At 48.0% G+C, this 16634-nt stretch overlaps 1 protein-coding gene across 1 annotated transcript; it reads right to left on the bottom strand.

Annotated features, from left to right (window-relative positions):
• Window positions 1–2102: 2102 nt before the first annotated feature.
• Window positions 2103–16391, bottom strand: LOC119378380 (uncharacterized; the record flags this gene model as incomplete). Its single annotated transcript, XM_049411755.1, is given in 8 exon segments — window positions 2103–2150; window positions 2153–2300; window positions 4495–4566; window positions 4568–4728; window positions 6413–6517; window positions 8859–9048; window positions 11121–11353; window positions 16385–16391. Coding segments are annotated over 8 exon segments (964 nt in total), but the record flags the coding sequence as incomplete, so codon positions are not given.
• Window positions 16392–16634: the final 243 nt, after the last annotated feature.

Here is a 16634-nt window from a genome sequence, read left to right as displayed (position 1 = left end):
CATCTGGTCATTTTTCGTTTCTTTTTAAAATAAACTTTTGAAGAGTCGCAACATCGCCATATTTATGTAGCGCATACCTTGTACCCAAACGAAAGTTCCTGCATTGATGTTTAATGGTAACAAGTGAAATAAGATAAAATATTCGCCATTTTCAAATTTTTGTCGCATTTTGCCCCGCCCTACCCTAAATCGAAAGCGCAACAGCGGTCGGCTTGCGTTTATTTTCTCTGGATAAGCGAAACACGGTTTCCTTTCAGTTAATCAAGTCAGGGGCGTAGCCAAGGGGGGGTGGGGTTGGGGGGGTTCAACCCCCCCCCCCAGAAAATTTTCCAGTTTTGCTTGCGTATATAGGCACGCACACATACAAACGCACGCACGAACATACATAAAGTATGGTTGAACCCCTCCCCCCCGAAAAAAATTTCTGGCTACGCCCCTGAATCAAGTCTCCCCTGTGCAGTTTTCATTAAGAAAATCGTTGCATCACGCGGGGCACGCGTAGTCCATCTAAGCAGTCAAAGTAATGCACGCTAAGATTTGTGAAGGCGCTACCAGCGCAAAGATGGAGATACCCAAGTGCCCTTGCGATGCTGCACAATGCAAAATGCGACGCACTTTCGCTCGTGCAATGTCCAGGTAAAATGAAGTTGTCAAAGTTACACGTAGAAAATGGACAAAACATGGTTACAAACTCGGCGTTAAGGCTAGGTTAGGTCGATCAGCGGGTATTCACGCGGCACACGGACGTTACCTTGCGAAAGCTTTGTCACTCCCGATTTCAAGCGTTGCCGAAGCTCTGTGAAGCAGTGAAGTTAGCTTTTAGAAGCTGTAAACACATGAACGCAGAGTTTTTCTATCTTGTAATGCGGCGCCTGTCAAGCTCCCGCCGCGTAGATGGCCTGATTGTAAATAGCGCGATCTGTGCGGCTCAACTCCCACTGGGAGATTCGGTTGCGAGTTGGTGGGTTCGTAAGTTCTTCTGCAGTTTCAGCAAGTCAAAGTAAATATCCCGCGTCTGAATAAATACTCTCGTGCTTCACTGCCTGAAGTAAGGAACCTCGCTGGAACAGCATATACAGCTAATATTGCTGCGTCGGCACGACTGGATCCATCGCAGCCTTGATATGTTAAAAAAGTACTCGAAAGTAAGTTTTTTACCCGCGTATGCAGCAACCACATTGCACGTCAGGTGAAGTGTGAGTGGTAGTTGAATTATTGCGGTTTACTGCAAGGTAAACCATTGCCTAGAACCGGCACAGCATTCAGCCTAAGCGCGGCGCGCACGCATGGATGCCCCCGCGTCGACCGCGGCGACCCTAGCGGCAGCCTCTGTCCCTGTATGAACCTGCGCGCGGAGTGTCGTGACCAGAAAAGCATCGAAGGACTGATAAATTGATGTCTTCTCTAACGTGAGTGCCGATGTCAGGTTGGAGCATTAGGTACATCTTAGGCGCCAAGTTAGTCGATGTGCTTGGCAAGCCTGCAATATGCGGACTACTAAATTCACACAATATACGTCGATACACCTTTGGTAACGCTGGGTTCAAAGCCGAGAAAATGCGGCATGGCCACCTCATCGCAGAGTGCTTTGCACGAAGTCGCTTCCGACGATGAGTGGGATCTGCCGAATTATTCGAGGTCGCCCATAAATAAAAGGCGATATCCTTGTGTGTGTCATGCGGACGTCACCTTGAGCGAAAAGCCGACGTTTACGCAAAAGAAGTCAAATGACCACACGCGCACTTTTATTAACGTAAGATTGTGACGGAAATGACATGCTTTACCTTTTGGTGGACTCGGCATGAACACCTGCGCCTTTAAATCATTCAAAACGTCTTCTACATAGACGCTATGAGAAAATTTACACATTATGTAGCGGCTCACTTAGGGACCGTATATATATATATATATATATATATATATATATATATTATATATATATATATATATATATATATATAGATTATATATATATATATGACTAGTTAATGTCACTCATGAGTTCAATTCAATTGTTGAGCGCTTTATTCACACTTTTGTTGGAAGGCTTGCGCCAGACAAGGAGCGAGGCACCGAGGAGTGACGACTGGAGGTTGCCTGACATTTCTTTCGGTCCTGTGCAGGGGTGTCAAAAGCTGGAAGACCAAAGAGCTCGGCTTGAAATCCAGCAGCGAAGTGAGGCAAGTCGTGGCCCGACGCTGGTTCTCTTCGTCGATACGAGGATCGGGAACCATGACGACCTGCATGCCAGCAGCCAGGGCAGCTGTGACGCCCTTCACCGAGTCCTCGAACACGAGTACCTGCACGAACAACGTGTGCACCTTCGTACGCCATGTATTGTGTTTTTTCAAGACTGTAAATAAAGCGGAATCAGGCAGTATGGAGGCCAAGGAATAAAGTTACCGGATTGTCGGAAAATAACACAGAACGTAAAAATTCAGCATTTGGAATAGCACGCACTGCAAGGTCAATCTAATAGGTCGCGAAAGTCGGAACGAAAAGTGGTCGGAAACCTATTGCGACAAACATCAACACCCGCGTGACGATTAAAGCGCTACTAGGTGAGGGGGGGAGAAATAATGAAAAACAAAAAATTAATTAAGCGTTTATTTCATTGTTTTAAATTTATTTGTCACGAATTAAATTAGTAGATTACTTTAATCAAACTTAGTCTTGGGTATGTGGTTGAGTGGCAATTTTTTCGTTTATTTTCAGAAACAGCGGGCACATGCAGGCAGTCTGGTAACATGGGCCAACGGTTTTGCGCATTTTGAGATGCAAATGGCGTCGCTCGTTTTTGCGCAGTAGGTTTGTGCCTGTCGTCCGTAGATATTTCCTCGCATACCGTTGTTTTCTAGGCGTGGTACTTGGCAGAAGGTAATATAGCCCATCGCAGCCATCGGGAACCGTTTCAGTGACTGTGTTTTGCCAGCGCACGGCCGGCGTGCTGTCGCCCTTCGGGACGATGAGTCCGCCACGCTACGCGAAGAAACGCTGCGCTGTCTACGGATGCAAGAGCAACACGTGTGCAAGGTTTGTGTGTGTGATGATGTGGATTGTGTGGCCCGTGACGGGGCGAAGAGGGAACGACAGTTCTGCTCTGCTGTACGCCTTGGAGGGGAAGACGACGAAAAGGAAGCGCGAGCGGGGCGTGCGGCTTGAGGAGTTGGAGCGCGACACGGTTGGAACGGCAGCCGCTGGTCGGCGGTTCGGGTCGCGACATCGCTTAACCAGGCGTCCGGCAGCCATGTGGGACCTGGTGAGCCTGATTCCCGCTCTGTGCCCGTTGCTGACACGGAGACCGGCAGCCTAGTCTGTTCCTGGCCTGAAGTCCTGGGGCCCGAGTGGTGTCACGAGGTGGCCGCGGCTCATGTTGGCGACGGGCAACTAACCTGCGCTGCAGTGGCCTTGTGATCTACCGGCCTGCAGTGCCATCATCACCACCACTACCACCTCGCCACGGTCAAGGCAGCGTGACTGTTGACTGCCCAAGGAGTACCGGTGACGACCGACCTCGCCGCAGCGGCAACAGTTCATAACGGCGAGTAGGGCAGTTTGTGTGCGAGGCGCGTAGGACGTTTAGCGTGTAATGTAAATAAGGAATGCTGTAGTGTGTTGTGTGTGAATCGTCAGAGTTATCGGTTGTGTTAAAGTCTGTGTTGTGTGTACAGAATCACCTGACTGCCGGTTGAATTATTTCGGATCCTGGGCCCACATTACACCATCACAGTGTGCACGTTGAATTGTTATGCTACTTCTGATTTCTGTGTTATATATTTTGGGGTAATACCCTGTTCAACTGCAATATTTCGCCAATAAAATGCACCTTATTTATCAAATCTGTCTTTTTCGTCTTCCCGTTATCTTGCAGGCTTCCATTATGGAGCCGTCATAGTGATAAGAAAAAGAACATGCAGCTATAAAAAAAGTAAGAAGCGGCGCCCTGTCGAAAAAATTCATAATTTCGCGCCCATCGCATTAAAACGTGACGTCATTTCCGCTTCCGGTCGTGACGTCATCTTTTTCTTTTTTTTTAATTCTGTTTGTCCCCTCCTCACATAGATGGCGACTGTTGCAACAACTAGCCACCGGCTTGACACGTGGGCTTCTACGGAAGTTACGCTACCAGTTTACATATACCTTGCGCACTGCACAGCTGTAGTTGACAGAGGCACGAGATTGAAAGCCCACATTGCTTTGCATTTTATCTCACATTGCAGATACTGGCTACTACTGTCTTGGTGATTACGCAACCTTGTTCAGTGGGTAATTATTACTGGTTAACTGCGCGAGTTGACAACTTGGGTAACTAGTTATATACAATGTTGTCTTGGTCAATGAATATGAGGCTGCATATTGAGCGTTTTATCACATAAACGAGTACTTTACAAGCTGAAAGCCGCAAGGTAGATTGCTCATATCTACGCTAAGAGGAATCATTTGTTTAAGCGATTCGCGTTCTGTGTTGCTGCCAAATATGTATGTTCACGTTACCTTCTCCGATGGCGGCTTCCCGTCGAACTTAGAAGCGGCGGCGAGGAATATATCTGGATGTGGTTTGCCCCTGCTTCACTTCGGGGTTCCCACCCCCGCAGACCACGTGATGGAATAAAGGCAGCAGATCGCGGTGTCGTGTCATCTTCAGGTCGAACGCTTCCGGCGTGGAACTGGTTGCAATGGCCATGGGAACGGCATGCGCGTGTAGGTGGCGCACCAGCCTTTCGGCGCCTGCAAATGTAAGCTTGTAATTTTTCCAATGTTTCCAGACTGCATTCGTACTTCTTATACTTAGGAGTCACCTCAGGAGAAAATCAGCCCCGCACGCGCTAGTAACCTCAAATCCGAGTATGTACGTAGGGCATCCAATTAAGCGTTGGCTCAAATAGAAGCAGAGCTGCCCAGGGCATCCTTTATTCCGCGGTGTGTTTCCACCTGCCGCATTTTATCTTTACTTTCGTTTCGCAAGAGTTGCATGCTGCGTGTAAACTGCCGCGTCGCAACTTCGTCCGTTCGTGCTCACCAGGCATCAAGTTGGCGTCAGGAACAGCCTTGTGGAATATGCGATCCACCTCCGCCATGTACTCGTCCGGTGGCAGGGGCAGCCCCAGGGCCTCGACAATCGTGTGTGCCGCGTCGGCCGCGGTCGATCCCAACACCCGCTTCTTGAGCTCCCAGGTGAACGTTTTGTTGTAGCGCAAGGCCACGGCCTCCGCAGCAGCGCTGTACAACTTCTCCGTGTCTTCAGGTTGTGCCAAAAATAGTGCGTGTATACGTAAGAAAGACGATAGCGTTGGTTACACAGCGGGGGTATTGTTCACTATTCTTTCCACAGTGACATTGCCCTCTCAACGTCAAAAAACTGATTAGGTGTCAAGAAAATAGGCACCTACAAAAAACTTTTGTTGCGATTGGTGTAGTTCTAAATCCTGCGCTAAAGCAGCACCACTAGTGTGAAACCTAAGTGCGTAGCACGAGTACGTAGCGATTTCAGTTCGTAGAGTTCCCACGGCTCCGTTTACCAAACCGCCGATGACGTCAATGTTTGAGGCAAGCATGTACGGTTTTCTTGGCACAAGTACAACCTTGCTATCGAGATTCGCAAGCTCGGTGTGCGACATGCGCGCTGATTTTTGCTGCGCTTTATTGACTTCTTGCTTGTTACAGCAGTTGAGATACGTGTCGCCTGCAGCGACTCCCGTCAGGTTGCTTTCACCTTCAGATGTAGCGAGAAAGCCCCGGAGAAGCGCCGGTGGGAGGATCAATCGCGCTCTTCGCTAAGCTTGGCGAGGAGGTGGTGCCCTCTGTTGCGCGGCGCGGGAGTCAGCCGCATGTTTCCAAAGTATTTTGAGTGATTTTAAGTTAATCATTGCCGTTACTTCTTGGTTATCTCCATTACCTAAATAATTTTAAACCTTGTTTGTCTATTTTATTCCGGTTTTGAGCATTGTTAGCCTTGTTTTATGCCTGCATTGATCACCTGATTTTGAGCGTGATCACGACACATGAGATCAACGGACAAGCAGGGCCCCTAAAGTGCTAGGCACTTTTAACATGGGGTTAGGACACATGTGTTACTGCGAAATGAACACACAGGTTTTGTTCTGCTCAGTAGCTTCATCGCGTGGATTCGTACTTGCAGATCGTATGCTGCTGAGAATAAGTTGCACACAGACACGCATGCACACGCACACAGACACGCACACAGAAACACATAACACGCAGGAACACACACACGCACGCACAGAAACACACACACCCACCCCGGTTACCACGTTTGACCTGTTCTGACAACTCGCCAGGTAACCATGGGCCATGCCATCCTGACAATACCTGGCATAACACTAACCTTTACATCTTGTTGGAACACTCCCAGGTGTATTAACTTCGCGTAACTGTAGTCATACTGGCTTACCTAAAAGAAGGCCATCCAAGTCGAAAATGACATGAGACACTGGCTCGAACGTGGACGCGGTTGCTGTTGCCTTCATGCCAGTGACGCTTTCCGAACGGCTCGGACCTACGCCAAAGATTAGTGCAGGGCAGACACAAAAAGATGTGATTGCACAACATTTATTGTCTCTTGGTGGATTTAGCAACAATATGGCAAACGCTGCTGAACAGAAACAATAAGGTTCTAGAGAAATTCTTGGCAATATTTAATGCAAGTGCAGGCGCAGGGCTGGGAGAAGGTAAAGCGTGCAACAGCAGTTAGGTTTTACCAAACTATTTCTGGGGCGTTTGTAGTTGATATACACGCCTTGAGGATATAAAAGCGTTCTGCCGGATGTGCGCCCTGAGAAAAGCTGTAAAGAGAGCCTTTAATTTAAAAATTGCATTACGGTCCGTTTCTATTTGTGATATTCGCACTGTACTTATGCGCTTTTATATAATCATCAGTTCGACAGAACTCGTTTCATTGAGTTTGATGCTGTTCGTTCCGGAGTTACTCACACGTCGCAAAGACGGGATGCATATTAGTTCCATAACTATACCACAGAGGATCGCTGCCGTAAGCACCTAACAGACCAATGATATTAAAGGTTGACGCACAAACCTGAAGTTACTGCATTGATGTTCGGTTGTTCGCTTATATAATCATGTAACGTAACGATTGGGCACGCACTTCGCTGCAAGACAATGACGAAAATACGTGCGTAGCCAAGAAAGCTTCAAGGCACAGGACGAGAATGATCAGTGAAAGCGCCTTAGTGCACAAAAAACTGATGTTGCGCAGATTGTTAGGCTTAACCTTAGTGCAATTAAAAGGAGGGGGGGTGGCCGCTACACGTGTGTTATAGAGTAATTGCCTCGTACACATCAATGGCAATATTTAGAGAAAGGTGTACACTTGTTGTTCCTGGTTACGCCAAGTGATGGAAGAACGATTGCATAAGATCTTTAAATGTAATCTTTGAACGCTCGGAAGTGCAGTTGCAGCGCTTATACTTCAAGCTGTGCTTTCGATCTGCCCAAAGCGCACTTTGCAGTACCTGATGTTACAACATGCGCTCTGTATCGTATACATTCTAATTTTGGAGAATCATGGTTTTCATTCCAATGCTTTAGTTTGCGGGCTTTCTTACATTAATTGACGATACAAAAAATTTTGAGTGGTTTTACAGCTCTTTATTAAGCTCAAGCTGCGTTTTTTTTCAATAAATTTCAAGCGCACTACCACACGAGGACAAAAAGAGCACATAACACACACGGGCGCTAACTTTCAACAGTTTATTGAGAGTGGCAGTACGGAATACAGGTATCAGGGCACACTTGACCTTACACGACGCCGGCGCAGGAGGCAAAATATGACACAATCACTGAGATGGCAGGTAACATAATTCTTTCGCAGTTGAGCGATCGACGGCTTTGACACACATTTATCACCGACGCTATCTATCTTTCCAGCCTCGAATATTTCACGCGTGAGTTTAATTCTGCTTCTTGTGACAATGGTACATTTAAATGCGATGTTACCTGCGATGACAGTGATTGTGTCGGATTTTACCTCCTGCGCTGGCGTCGTGTAAGGTCAAGTGTGCCCTCATATATTCCTTTATGTATACACGGTATGTTCCCGCGTGCTATACGTGTTCTTTGTGTCCTCGTCTGCTTGTGTGCTTAACATTTATTGGCCATGTCTTAAGCCGCGTTCAGACTGCAGTCGCATCCGTCATAAGCGTCGTATCGCGTAACTGCTGTAACGTCCGTTTACGTTGCTAGCGACCACGAGTGTTCACTTTGAGCCCTTCAGCAATATACGTTTTTTACGACGGTCCAATCACCACTCCGATTTTCCAACATGGCGCCGTTGGTTGTAGAGAATGGGTCTTTGACGCACTTCATCGACGAGCAACTCATCGCTGCACAATGAAGGCCTTTCCGTACTCGTCGTGGAACTTGCCGCGAGAACACAAAACAACGAACGCGGGCAAACCAGCTCAACAGACACGCTGCTGCATGCCATGACGCGCATGAAGGCGGGGAATCTGGGGAGACCGGAAGCCCCGTGAGCGGGAAGTGAAAACCGAAACTGCTTTGCCCATTGGTCGTGCCGTAACGGCCGTATCAGTAGTGGCCGTAAAAGTCGCGGACCCGCCAAATTTACGCCCAAAACGTTACGTACTTTACGCTAAATACAACAACGTCTGAACAAGCTCATTACGTTGATTACGTTTACGGCCGCGATTCTTACCGACGATCGGTACGTTGCGCACGTAGTCTGAACACGGCTTTACAAACAGGCCCAAACTGCCACGGCTGCGTTTTTTTGTTCCCCTAAGTCGCAGAATCTGGTAATAACACCACTATTATTTTCTTATGGTGGGAGTGAACAAGGGGCAAGAAAGGTTCGTTCTTACTTCTCTTAGGGGCTACCGGGAAGGACGGCAGTCCAAACTGCTCTGGCTTGAACTCCAGCAGCGAATCGATGCACAGGGTCGCCCTACTCCGGTCGGCTTGATCCATTCGAGGGTCCGGAACCATCACAACTTGCATGCCAGCGTCCAGGGCCGCCTTGACGCCAGCGGGTGTGTCCTCGAACACCAGGACCTTGTTTCGCACACACAAAAAGGGGCGAAGAGTACATTGTGAACAACACAATGAAAGACACATAAGCAGGTATCAACAGTTAAAGAAATATTACTAGCTAAAGGAAAACGTAAGACGAATAAAAGATTCGGCAGATTCCACGTACCGTGGTAGTCGAAGTTATGCGAAGCATGCGGCGGGAAGGTGACTGTGGCATAATTTTTTTACTGAGCGAAACGTTACAAAATGACGCTGAAGATTTGTATTAATTTTATACGCGCACATATATGTTCAAGAGCCATATATGCGTTATATAACCAGTTGTTTACGGTTGGGTAACGCTGCCAACGGCAACGTGGGCATTACAAAAACCAGAAGCGGTAAGCTGATATGTAGTGCTTATACTTGTCCCTTATGATGGAGAACGCACGCACGTTTCACGAACCCGTGTGCATGTGTGGAAGACGTTCTTGACAGTTCTTGAACAAGGTCATCATCAGCATGATCAGTGAGCACCAGCAGCTGGTCATGACTTGTTATAGAATCCGGTCGTGATTGCGGTGACGAGGGGTCCATGTGTAGTGAAGTATGTGGTATAGTAGAGCTGTTGGAATTCGTGGATGCCTCAGTCATTTCGTCGACAAATTGTCTGCCGATAGAGCCGACGACATGACAGAACCTGAAGCCACCCTTCGCGTTGGTGAGGTATAGGCCGTCAAAGCTGGTAGGCCTGGATAGTGCTACGTAGACCAACTTCAGTGGATGGCGCCTTTCGCGTTCGTACACCACCTGGGCGTATGTGGCCTACGTGGCCTAGTCGACAAAGCGGCTGTCAATCAATCTGGCATCATCCTCGGTCAGCATGAGGCCATCGCCCAGCCTCGTAAGAAATGAAGAGGACATTGCGTCGTTCTGGCGGACGAAGTGCACTTTACGGTGTGGTGATGTGGATATCATGCGTAACTTTCGTTAATGCATTCATCCGGGGTCGAGCAATGCTTCAATATAGCTTGCTGAATCATAGGAATAAAAATGTAATGTTTATTAGACTGCTATAAAAGCGGAGCCAACAATGGAAACACAGATGTTAATCTGATATGACGCTGTATCGTAGGGGTACAGATCGTAGGAGTATCATGTAGTGTTTATTGCTTTCTTGTAAAATCAGATAGCAAGCACCACAACCACAATTGACGTTGCACCGATATTACGCCTGCGTAGGCTGTTTTTCCAAACCAGTTTATAGACCTGGCGTGACTCAGTGATAGAATACCTGATTGCCACGCGGAATGCTTGGGTTCGATTCCTGCTGGGATCCTAATTTTCATTCTTTTCATTCGTCGAGTCAACGCTACCGATGTTGGTTTTTCCTAACGCTCTCGCATTTATGTTAGCAATGCCTGTTCTCGCCGTTCCTGGGTAGATATAAACTGTCAATCACCTGTGGCGCATACCCGTACACCGCGGCCCGTGGTAAACGGGTATGTGCCCCACGTGTCTAGTTGAAAGGGTTTGACGACGTACGCGACAAAATTTTCACGTCATTCATGTCATGGCCCGACAGTCATATTCGTCAAATCTTCTTACCTTCCCGTGCCAATTTTGGTCTACACCAAGTTAAGGAGGCGATCATGAGAGCACCCAGACGTAGGCGGCTAGATAAATAGATAGATCGATAGATAGATAGATAGACAGATAGATACGTAGATAGAAACGCTCAAGGTGCCAGAGGTTTCCTAAGAAATGCTTCGCATTTAATAATTTTTAGGGTTCAACGTCCCAAATCCAAGATATGATTATGAAAGACACCGTAGTGAAAGGCTCCGAAAATTTCGGCCACCTGGGGTCCTTTAACGTGCACCTAAATCTAAGTACACGGACCTCAAGTTTTTCCGCCGCCATCGGGTCAGCAGCCGAGCACCATAACCACCTTACCACAATGGCGGGAGTGAAACGTAAGACTGATACGAATGTGTATATGCAATGTGCTTCTATGAATGTTGACGTGGATATGATACCGCGTTGGAAAGCCGCTTGTTAGAACGCGACGAAATTCTGTATTCGTTAGAGGTCAGTCTGTTGCAGTATTATACCGTTTCGGGTGCTGGATGGTCATGGAACTTGGACGCTGCGATGAGGAAGATGTCAGGGTGTGGTCTGCCATGCTTGACGTCTGGATCCCCACCCGATATAAGCACATGGTTGAACAGCGACAAGACATCGCGGTGGTGCGTCATCTTCAGGCCAAAAGCGAGCGGCATGCAGCTGGAGGTCCCAGCTGTGGGAACGCCGTGCGCGTGCAGATGGCGTATCAGATGCTCGGCTCCTGGTGGCAAAATGAATCGTATGTTTGGTAGTGCAGCCCATGTACAGGGTGTTTCAGCTAACTTGCGCCTGGTATTTAAAAAAAAAAACAAAAAAAAACCATACGCAGTACGCGTGTCATATAGGCCCAGGATTGTTCTGAGCCGTATGCACTATGTCATGACATTTTAACATGAAAGCATTTCATGCCGGGGTCCACCACGGCTCCACTGACGTATTTCCGTCACGGATATGACGTTTTAAAATATGCACAAACAGATGGCAATGAAAAAAAATTGCAGCGGCTTAGTTCAGCTATGCCAGGATATACGTAGCGTTAGCAAAGGTTCAGCTGATTATTCTTAACTTTCCAGATTGTCTAGGATTATTAGCCTTCTTCTGTTCATTCTTCGTACGCTGAACCGCTACTTGCCAGGTAACTACTTCGAGATCCGATGAGATAAGCTTCTCGGCTCTTCTGCGCTGTTGAGCAGCATTTCCGCTCTCCTTCTCCGTGGCGTTACCCACCTGCAAACGCCAGTCAGAGGCGCTATCAAGCGGCTCCAGCACAGTGTCAGACGGCGACTGCACAACGAAGGCGAATAGCTGCGCGCGCGCTGGCGTCAATACGTCTGCCAAGGCTACGACGCCACTCTGGAAAGCGCAGACCGGCGGTGGCGGAGTCTGCGCTCGCGCCGCTTCCAGTTTGTCTGCCGCGGCTACGACGCCACTCCTCCTGAACCCGCAGACAAGCAGCGGCGAGCCGCACGTAACGGTGTCGGAGAGCGCGTGAGATGCCAGCTCCGGTGACCCAGCTGTGTGACATCACTGATCCTCGCGCATGCGCAGCACAGCTCATGAGGATCCACGCGAAATCGGCTCCGGCCAGGCAAGTGTAGCTAACGCTACAAAGAACTACAAGAAAAAGTTCCGTTGCCGGGAGTCGAACTTACGACCCCTCGCTCCGCAGCACGCGGCGCGAGACCACTCGGCCACAGAGCGTACGTTCTTTAGCTTACTAACTGCGAGCTATTTATATACAACATTTACCGTTGGCGGTACTCGGAGCTCGATGGCTTGAGCGTGTCCTTGTTATCACTAGCGAGATGGCACGCAGAGCGTACAGGGCACGCTTTAAGAGCTGCCGCCCCGCGCGTTGCGATGCGAGCGCGCCTCTACAGGGGGTGTCTCTCGTGCGCGCGTGCTTATCTCGTGATGGGCGCGGTTTGTACGTCTTGTTCTTACACCGCAAGCTTCCGTTGACGTTACAGACAGCACGAAGGTCAGTTCGCTCGCTCCAGCGGCCGCGTTTCTTAAAGGCGCGCTGCTCGCAAGGGCCGTAGCCAAGGCAGGGGTTGGGAGGGTCCAACCCTTTTCCTCCCGAAAATTTTCAATTTTTCTTGTGGATATATACACGCACACACACAAACGCATGCCCCCTCCCCCTCGAAAAAAAATTCTGGCTACACCCCTGCTGCTCACACACAATGAAGCGACCGTTGTGACAGTTGTTAGTTCGCGTGACAGTTGCTAGTTCGCGCTCGTCCTGTGCACGCACGTTCCTTTCGTGCGTCCGTTCTGCTTTAGAGCGCACTGCAAGTTTCGAGCTGCTTGGTGTTCTTCGTGTGACACTACAATTTCTTCCTATAGCATTCATTCCTTCGCCCTTGTGCCGAAACAATGTACAATAAACGCTCAACTATCCCTGCGAAGACATCATTCACTTTCGTGTTGTACTGATTCCTATGAAAGTGGGATGAACCATGTTTTTTCCTATTCCGCTAAGCGGGGTAATTGACCAATATCGCTGTATTCAGCTCTTAATTATTTACACTATCGAAAATCTTCGATACAGAAGTTGTAGAACTTGTTCTGAAATGTCGCAATGTTTTAACGTTGGTGAGATAACTGCCGATCCGCCAAGATGGGTAATTAACAAAGATTGCTTCATTAACATTTAACAGAGTAATTCTAAGAATAAATATTCAGCATAAACGCTTGTTCAGCAGCATCGGATCGTTTCACATATGCAAAGATAAGAGCCCTGTGTAAATATTTTCCAACTTAGAGTGCACGAAATTAGGAAAACATACTTGGCACAAGTTAGTTGAAGTACCCTGCATATAGCCCGTTGCACTGTTCGCTATTTACGACTAGGTGATATGTGCTGCACCCCAAGTAAATGAAGGTCATCTGCTTGCATATGGACCCACACATCCATTCATACTTCCACGCATTTGTCGGTACGTTCTGTTTAACCTATGACCAAGTCTAATCGAAAATTTCTTGTACAAGTCAGCAAGCATGTAAGGGAGGATGTAAAGATGTCTGTCTCTCATTCTCTCCGTTCGGAAGAGCCTCGTTATCATTGTAGGCCTGTAGTGGCAATGAGGATGAAGTTATCCTGACATGCGGAAGAGCATACACTCAGCGTCCATGTAGAGCCGCTAAACGTTCGTAACCGCACTTATTTCCCAGCAGCGAGAAAGATGCTTGCTTCCGTGGCCAGGCTGGTCCTTGAGATAAAGGTGGGCGCTCATCAACACTCAGCCGGCATATTTTCGTCGAGCACGGACATACATATCTTATCAAGTACACACTTGGCAACAGCTGTCACCACCGGTGGTCTATAGTGACGCACCAGCCTGATGAAAGTAGCGCCGTCCCAAGCTCTACAACACTTCGAATACGCAGCCATGTTAAAAGAAGGTATGTCAAATTGAGCCCTCTCTGACAATCGGCCGTCGGTGAGGCGGCCCTGCTCACTTCGTGTGAGAGGCCTAGTTGAGGAAATGGATATTCGAAATTTTGAGCACCGTGTGATCGCTCCTGCTACACAGCTCCCGCCGTGGCAGTGGCAACTAGTACACTGTGATTTGTTTCTTGTAGAAGTCACGAAGCACGTCCCTCTTGCACATATTCGCATGAAATTTCTTGAGTTGCAGCAGAAATACACTTATCCTGATTTTTTTTACAGATGCTTCAAAGTCTCATGCTGGTTTTTCATACGCAGCGGTCGGTCCGTCATTTTCGGATACCGGTATTCTGCACCCAAAAACAAGCATCTTCACAGCAGAGGCTCATGCGATATTTGGAGCCGTTAAACACATTAAGGAATTTAAACTACAACGCTAAGATATATACACGGATTCTGTGAGCGTCGTGAAAACATTGAAAACTGTGAAAAAACATGAAAATCGTGTCATTGGGTCACTTTACTCTCTATTACGCACAGTCTACACACTGAAACAATATGTTGTAGTGTGCTGGGTGCCAGGGCACCGGGATTTCGGGGGAAACGTGTTGGCGGACCAACTGGCTGCATCCGCCCACGACGACGCTGCCGCCAATGCATCTATAGCTGTCCCTGAACTTGACCTGAGACCGTTCCTAACACAAACGCTCAGGGCTTATTGGGAGCGCCTATGGAATAGTCAAACACAAAATAAACTACATGTTATCAAGCCGAATCTTGAAAATTGGCCACCAGTATCCAGATCATGACACACACACAGCACAGATACCTTCTGTTCGTTGGTGACCCGTCCAGGTGTGACAGATGTGGAGGACCACTTACCGTGCTTCACATCATCGTCAAGTACACTGTATTAGACGCTATCAGCAAAAAAAAAAAACTATTTATTACACTACCGACAGCAATTCCCACTGCATCCTTTCATATTCATCGGTAGGAATGCGCTTTTCAAACATGAATCATTGTTCGCATTTTAAAAGATGTGCATAGTTTTCGCTCCATATTCCGAGCTGATCCGTAGCTCTGATGAGAGGTCGCGGCTGTGGTGACTACATTAGGAAAGCACCTGCCTAGCGGCCCTTGAGCTCGAGGACGTTGACGAGAGAACCGTGCTAATGCCATATCTCCCCGACAGTTTTATTACCACTTAGCATTGCCACTCATCAGTCACACATTTCGCGTCACCCTCAGGATTTTATTATGTGTTTTACGATCTTCAGTGCGCAGTATTTTAAACACATACACAGCCATGTGAGATAACCATAGTTCACATCCGTTGCATAAAATCGTAAATCACTGATCATTATTAACTTTCCGTAATCTCTCACGGCGCTCTTCGGCCAAGCATTTCCCTTGCGCCACAAAAAAAAAACACATATAATCATCATGGCACAAGAGCAGAAATAGGGGCTAGTTGGTTATACGTAGCCATGGGTAATAGCGCAGTAAAGCGCTTGAAGCTTGTGTCTAGTCCGTGCAACTACGTTACATGGCTTTTAATAAAGACTGATGCCACAAGGTTCGCGTTGTTATACTGTGTGCATTTTCGCCTGTGGGTGGTACAACAGTACAGGGACCGCCTGACATTTCGGGTATGATGGCATCCGCTCTTGAACACACAGGTCCCCAATTACTGTTCTCTTTCAAAGTGATTTTCTGCAACATTGCGATAGTGCGCAAGAAGGCCTCCTTAGTGTGCAAATTCATGATGTACCAAGTGACACAGCTCAAGCTCCTTCGGCTTCTCACGCTCGCGCAGTTGCCCCTCAACGCGCGTCTTTTCGCGGCCCGCACCTGGCGTACGTTGAATCACTGATGGCAACTCTTCCACTACACCGACACAAGAAAATCCGCGCTTTCAAAACAGAAAAGCTTGCGCTCCTACTCAGGCCTGACCAAGTCTGCAGTCCATGATGCCACAGCTTTTTCAGAAGCTACAAGCCCACATCAGCGTAAGCGTATAGCTCCGCCTCATCATGTATGCGAACCGAATTGCGTCGTATCCATTGCACAAGTTCTGGAGATGCTTTGGAGCCAGTATTTGTGGCTTTTCGTCTACGAGCCTGGCTACTGTAGGACAAAGCAAAATTCAATGCGTGTATTTGTGTACAAAATTTATTTCCATAAAGTGGATAAAGATGGACTAATACAACCAGAAACACTGGAAATCAGCGTTGTGGGCAAGCGCCACTTTTAAGCGCTAAAACTACCACAGACAACTCTACCTAAATTTTGTATGCAGGTTTTGGAAAGGTCCATGAAATCAATGTTGATGACTTTTTGTCATAGACGACTCACCTGGCATGACCCGTTAGTTGCATAATGTAAGCTTGTACAAGCGGTCCAGTTCGTACAGGTAGTAGTCCTCCTTGATCGGCAGTCCCAGAGCGTCAATGACGATGCGGGCTGCATCGGTATCCGGCAAGCCCATCACTCGCTTCTCCAGCTCCCACGTGTACTTCTTGCCATACCGTCCGGCCACTTCTTCCACCGCGGCCGTGTACACCTTGTCTGCGTCTTTGAGACAAAAGGTTTGCGAGATGCAGTT

The sequence above is a fragment of the Rhipicephalus sanguineus genome, unplaced genomic scaffold, assembly GCF_013339695.2.
Source record: "Rhipicephalus sanguineus isolate Rsan-2018 unplaced genomic scaffold, BIME_Rsan_1.4 Seq8113, whole genome shotgun sequence".
In the NCBI taxonomy this organism is placed as follows: domain Eukaryota; kingdom Metazoa; phylum Arthropoda; class Arachnida; order Ixodida; family Ixodidae; genus Rhipicephalus; species Rhipicephalus sanguineus.
Note: the sequence above shows the minus strand (reverse complement) of the source record. Positions and strands in the feature narration are given on the sequence as shown.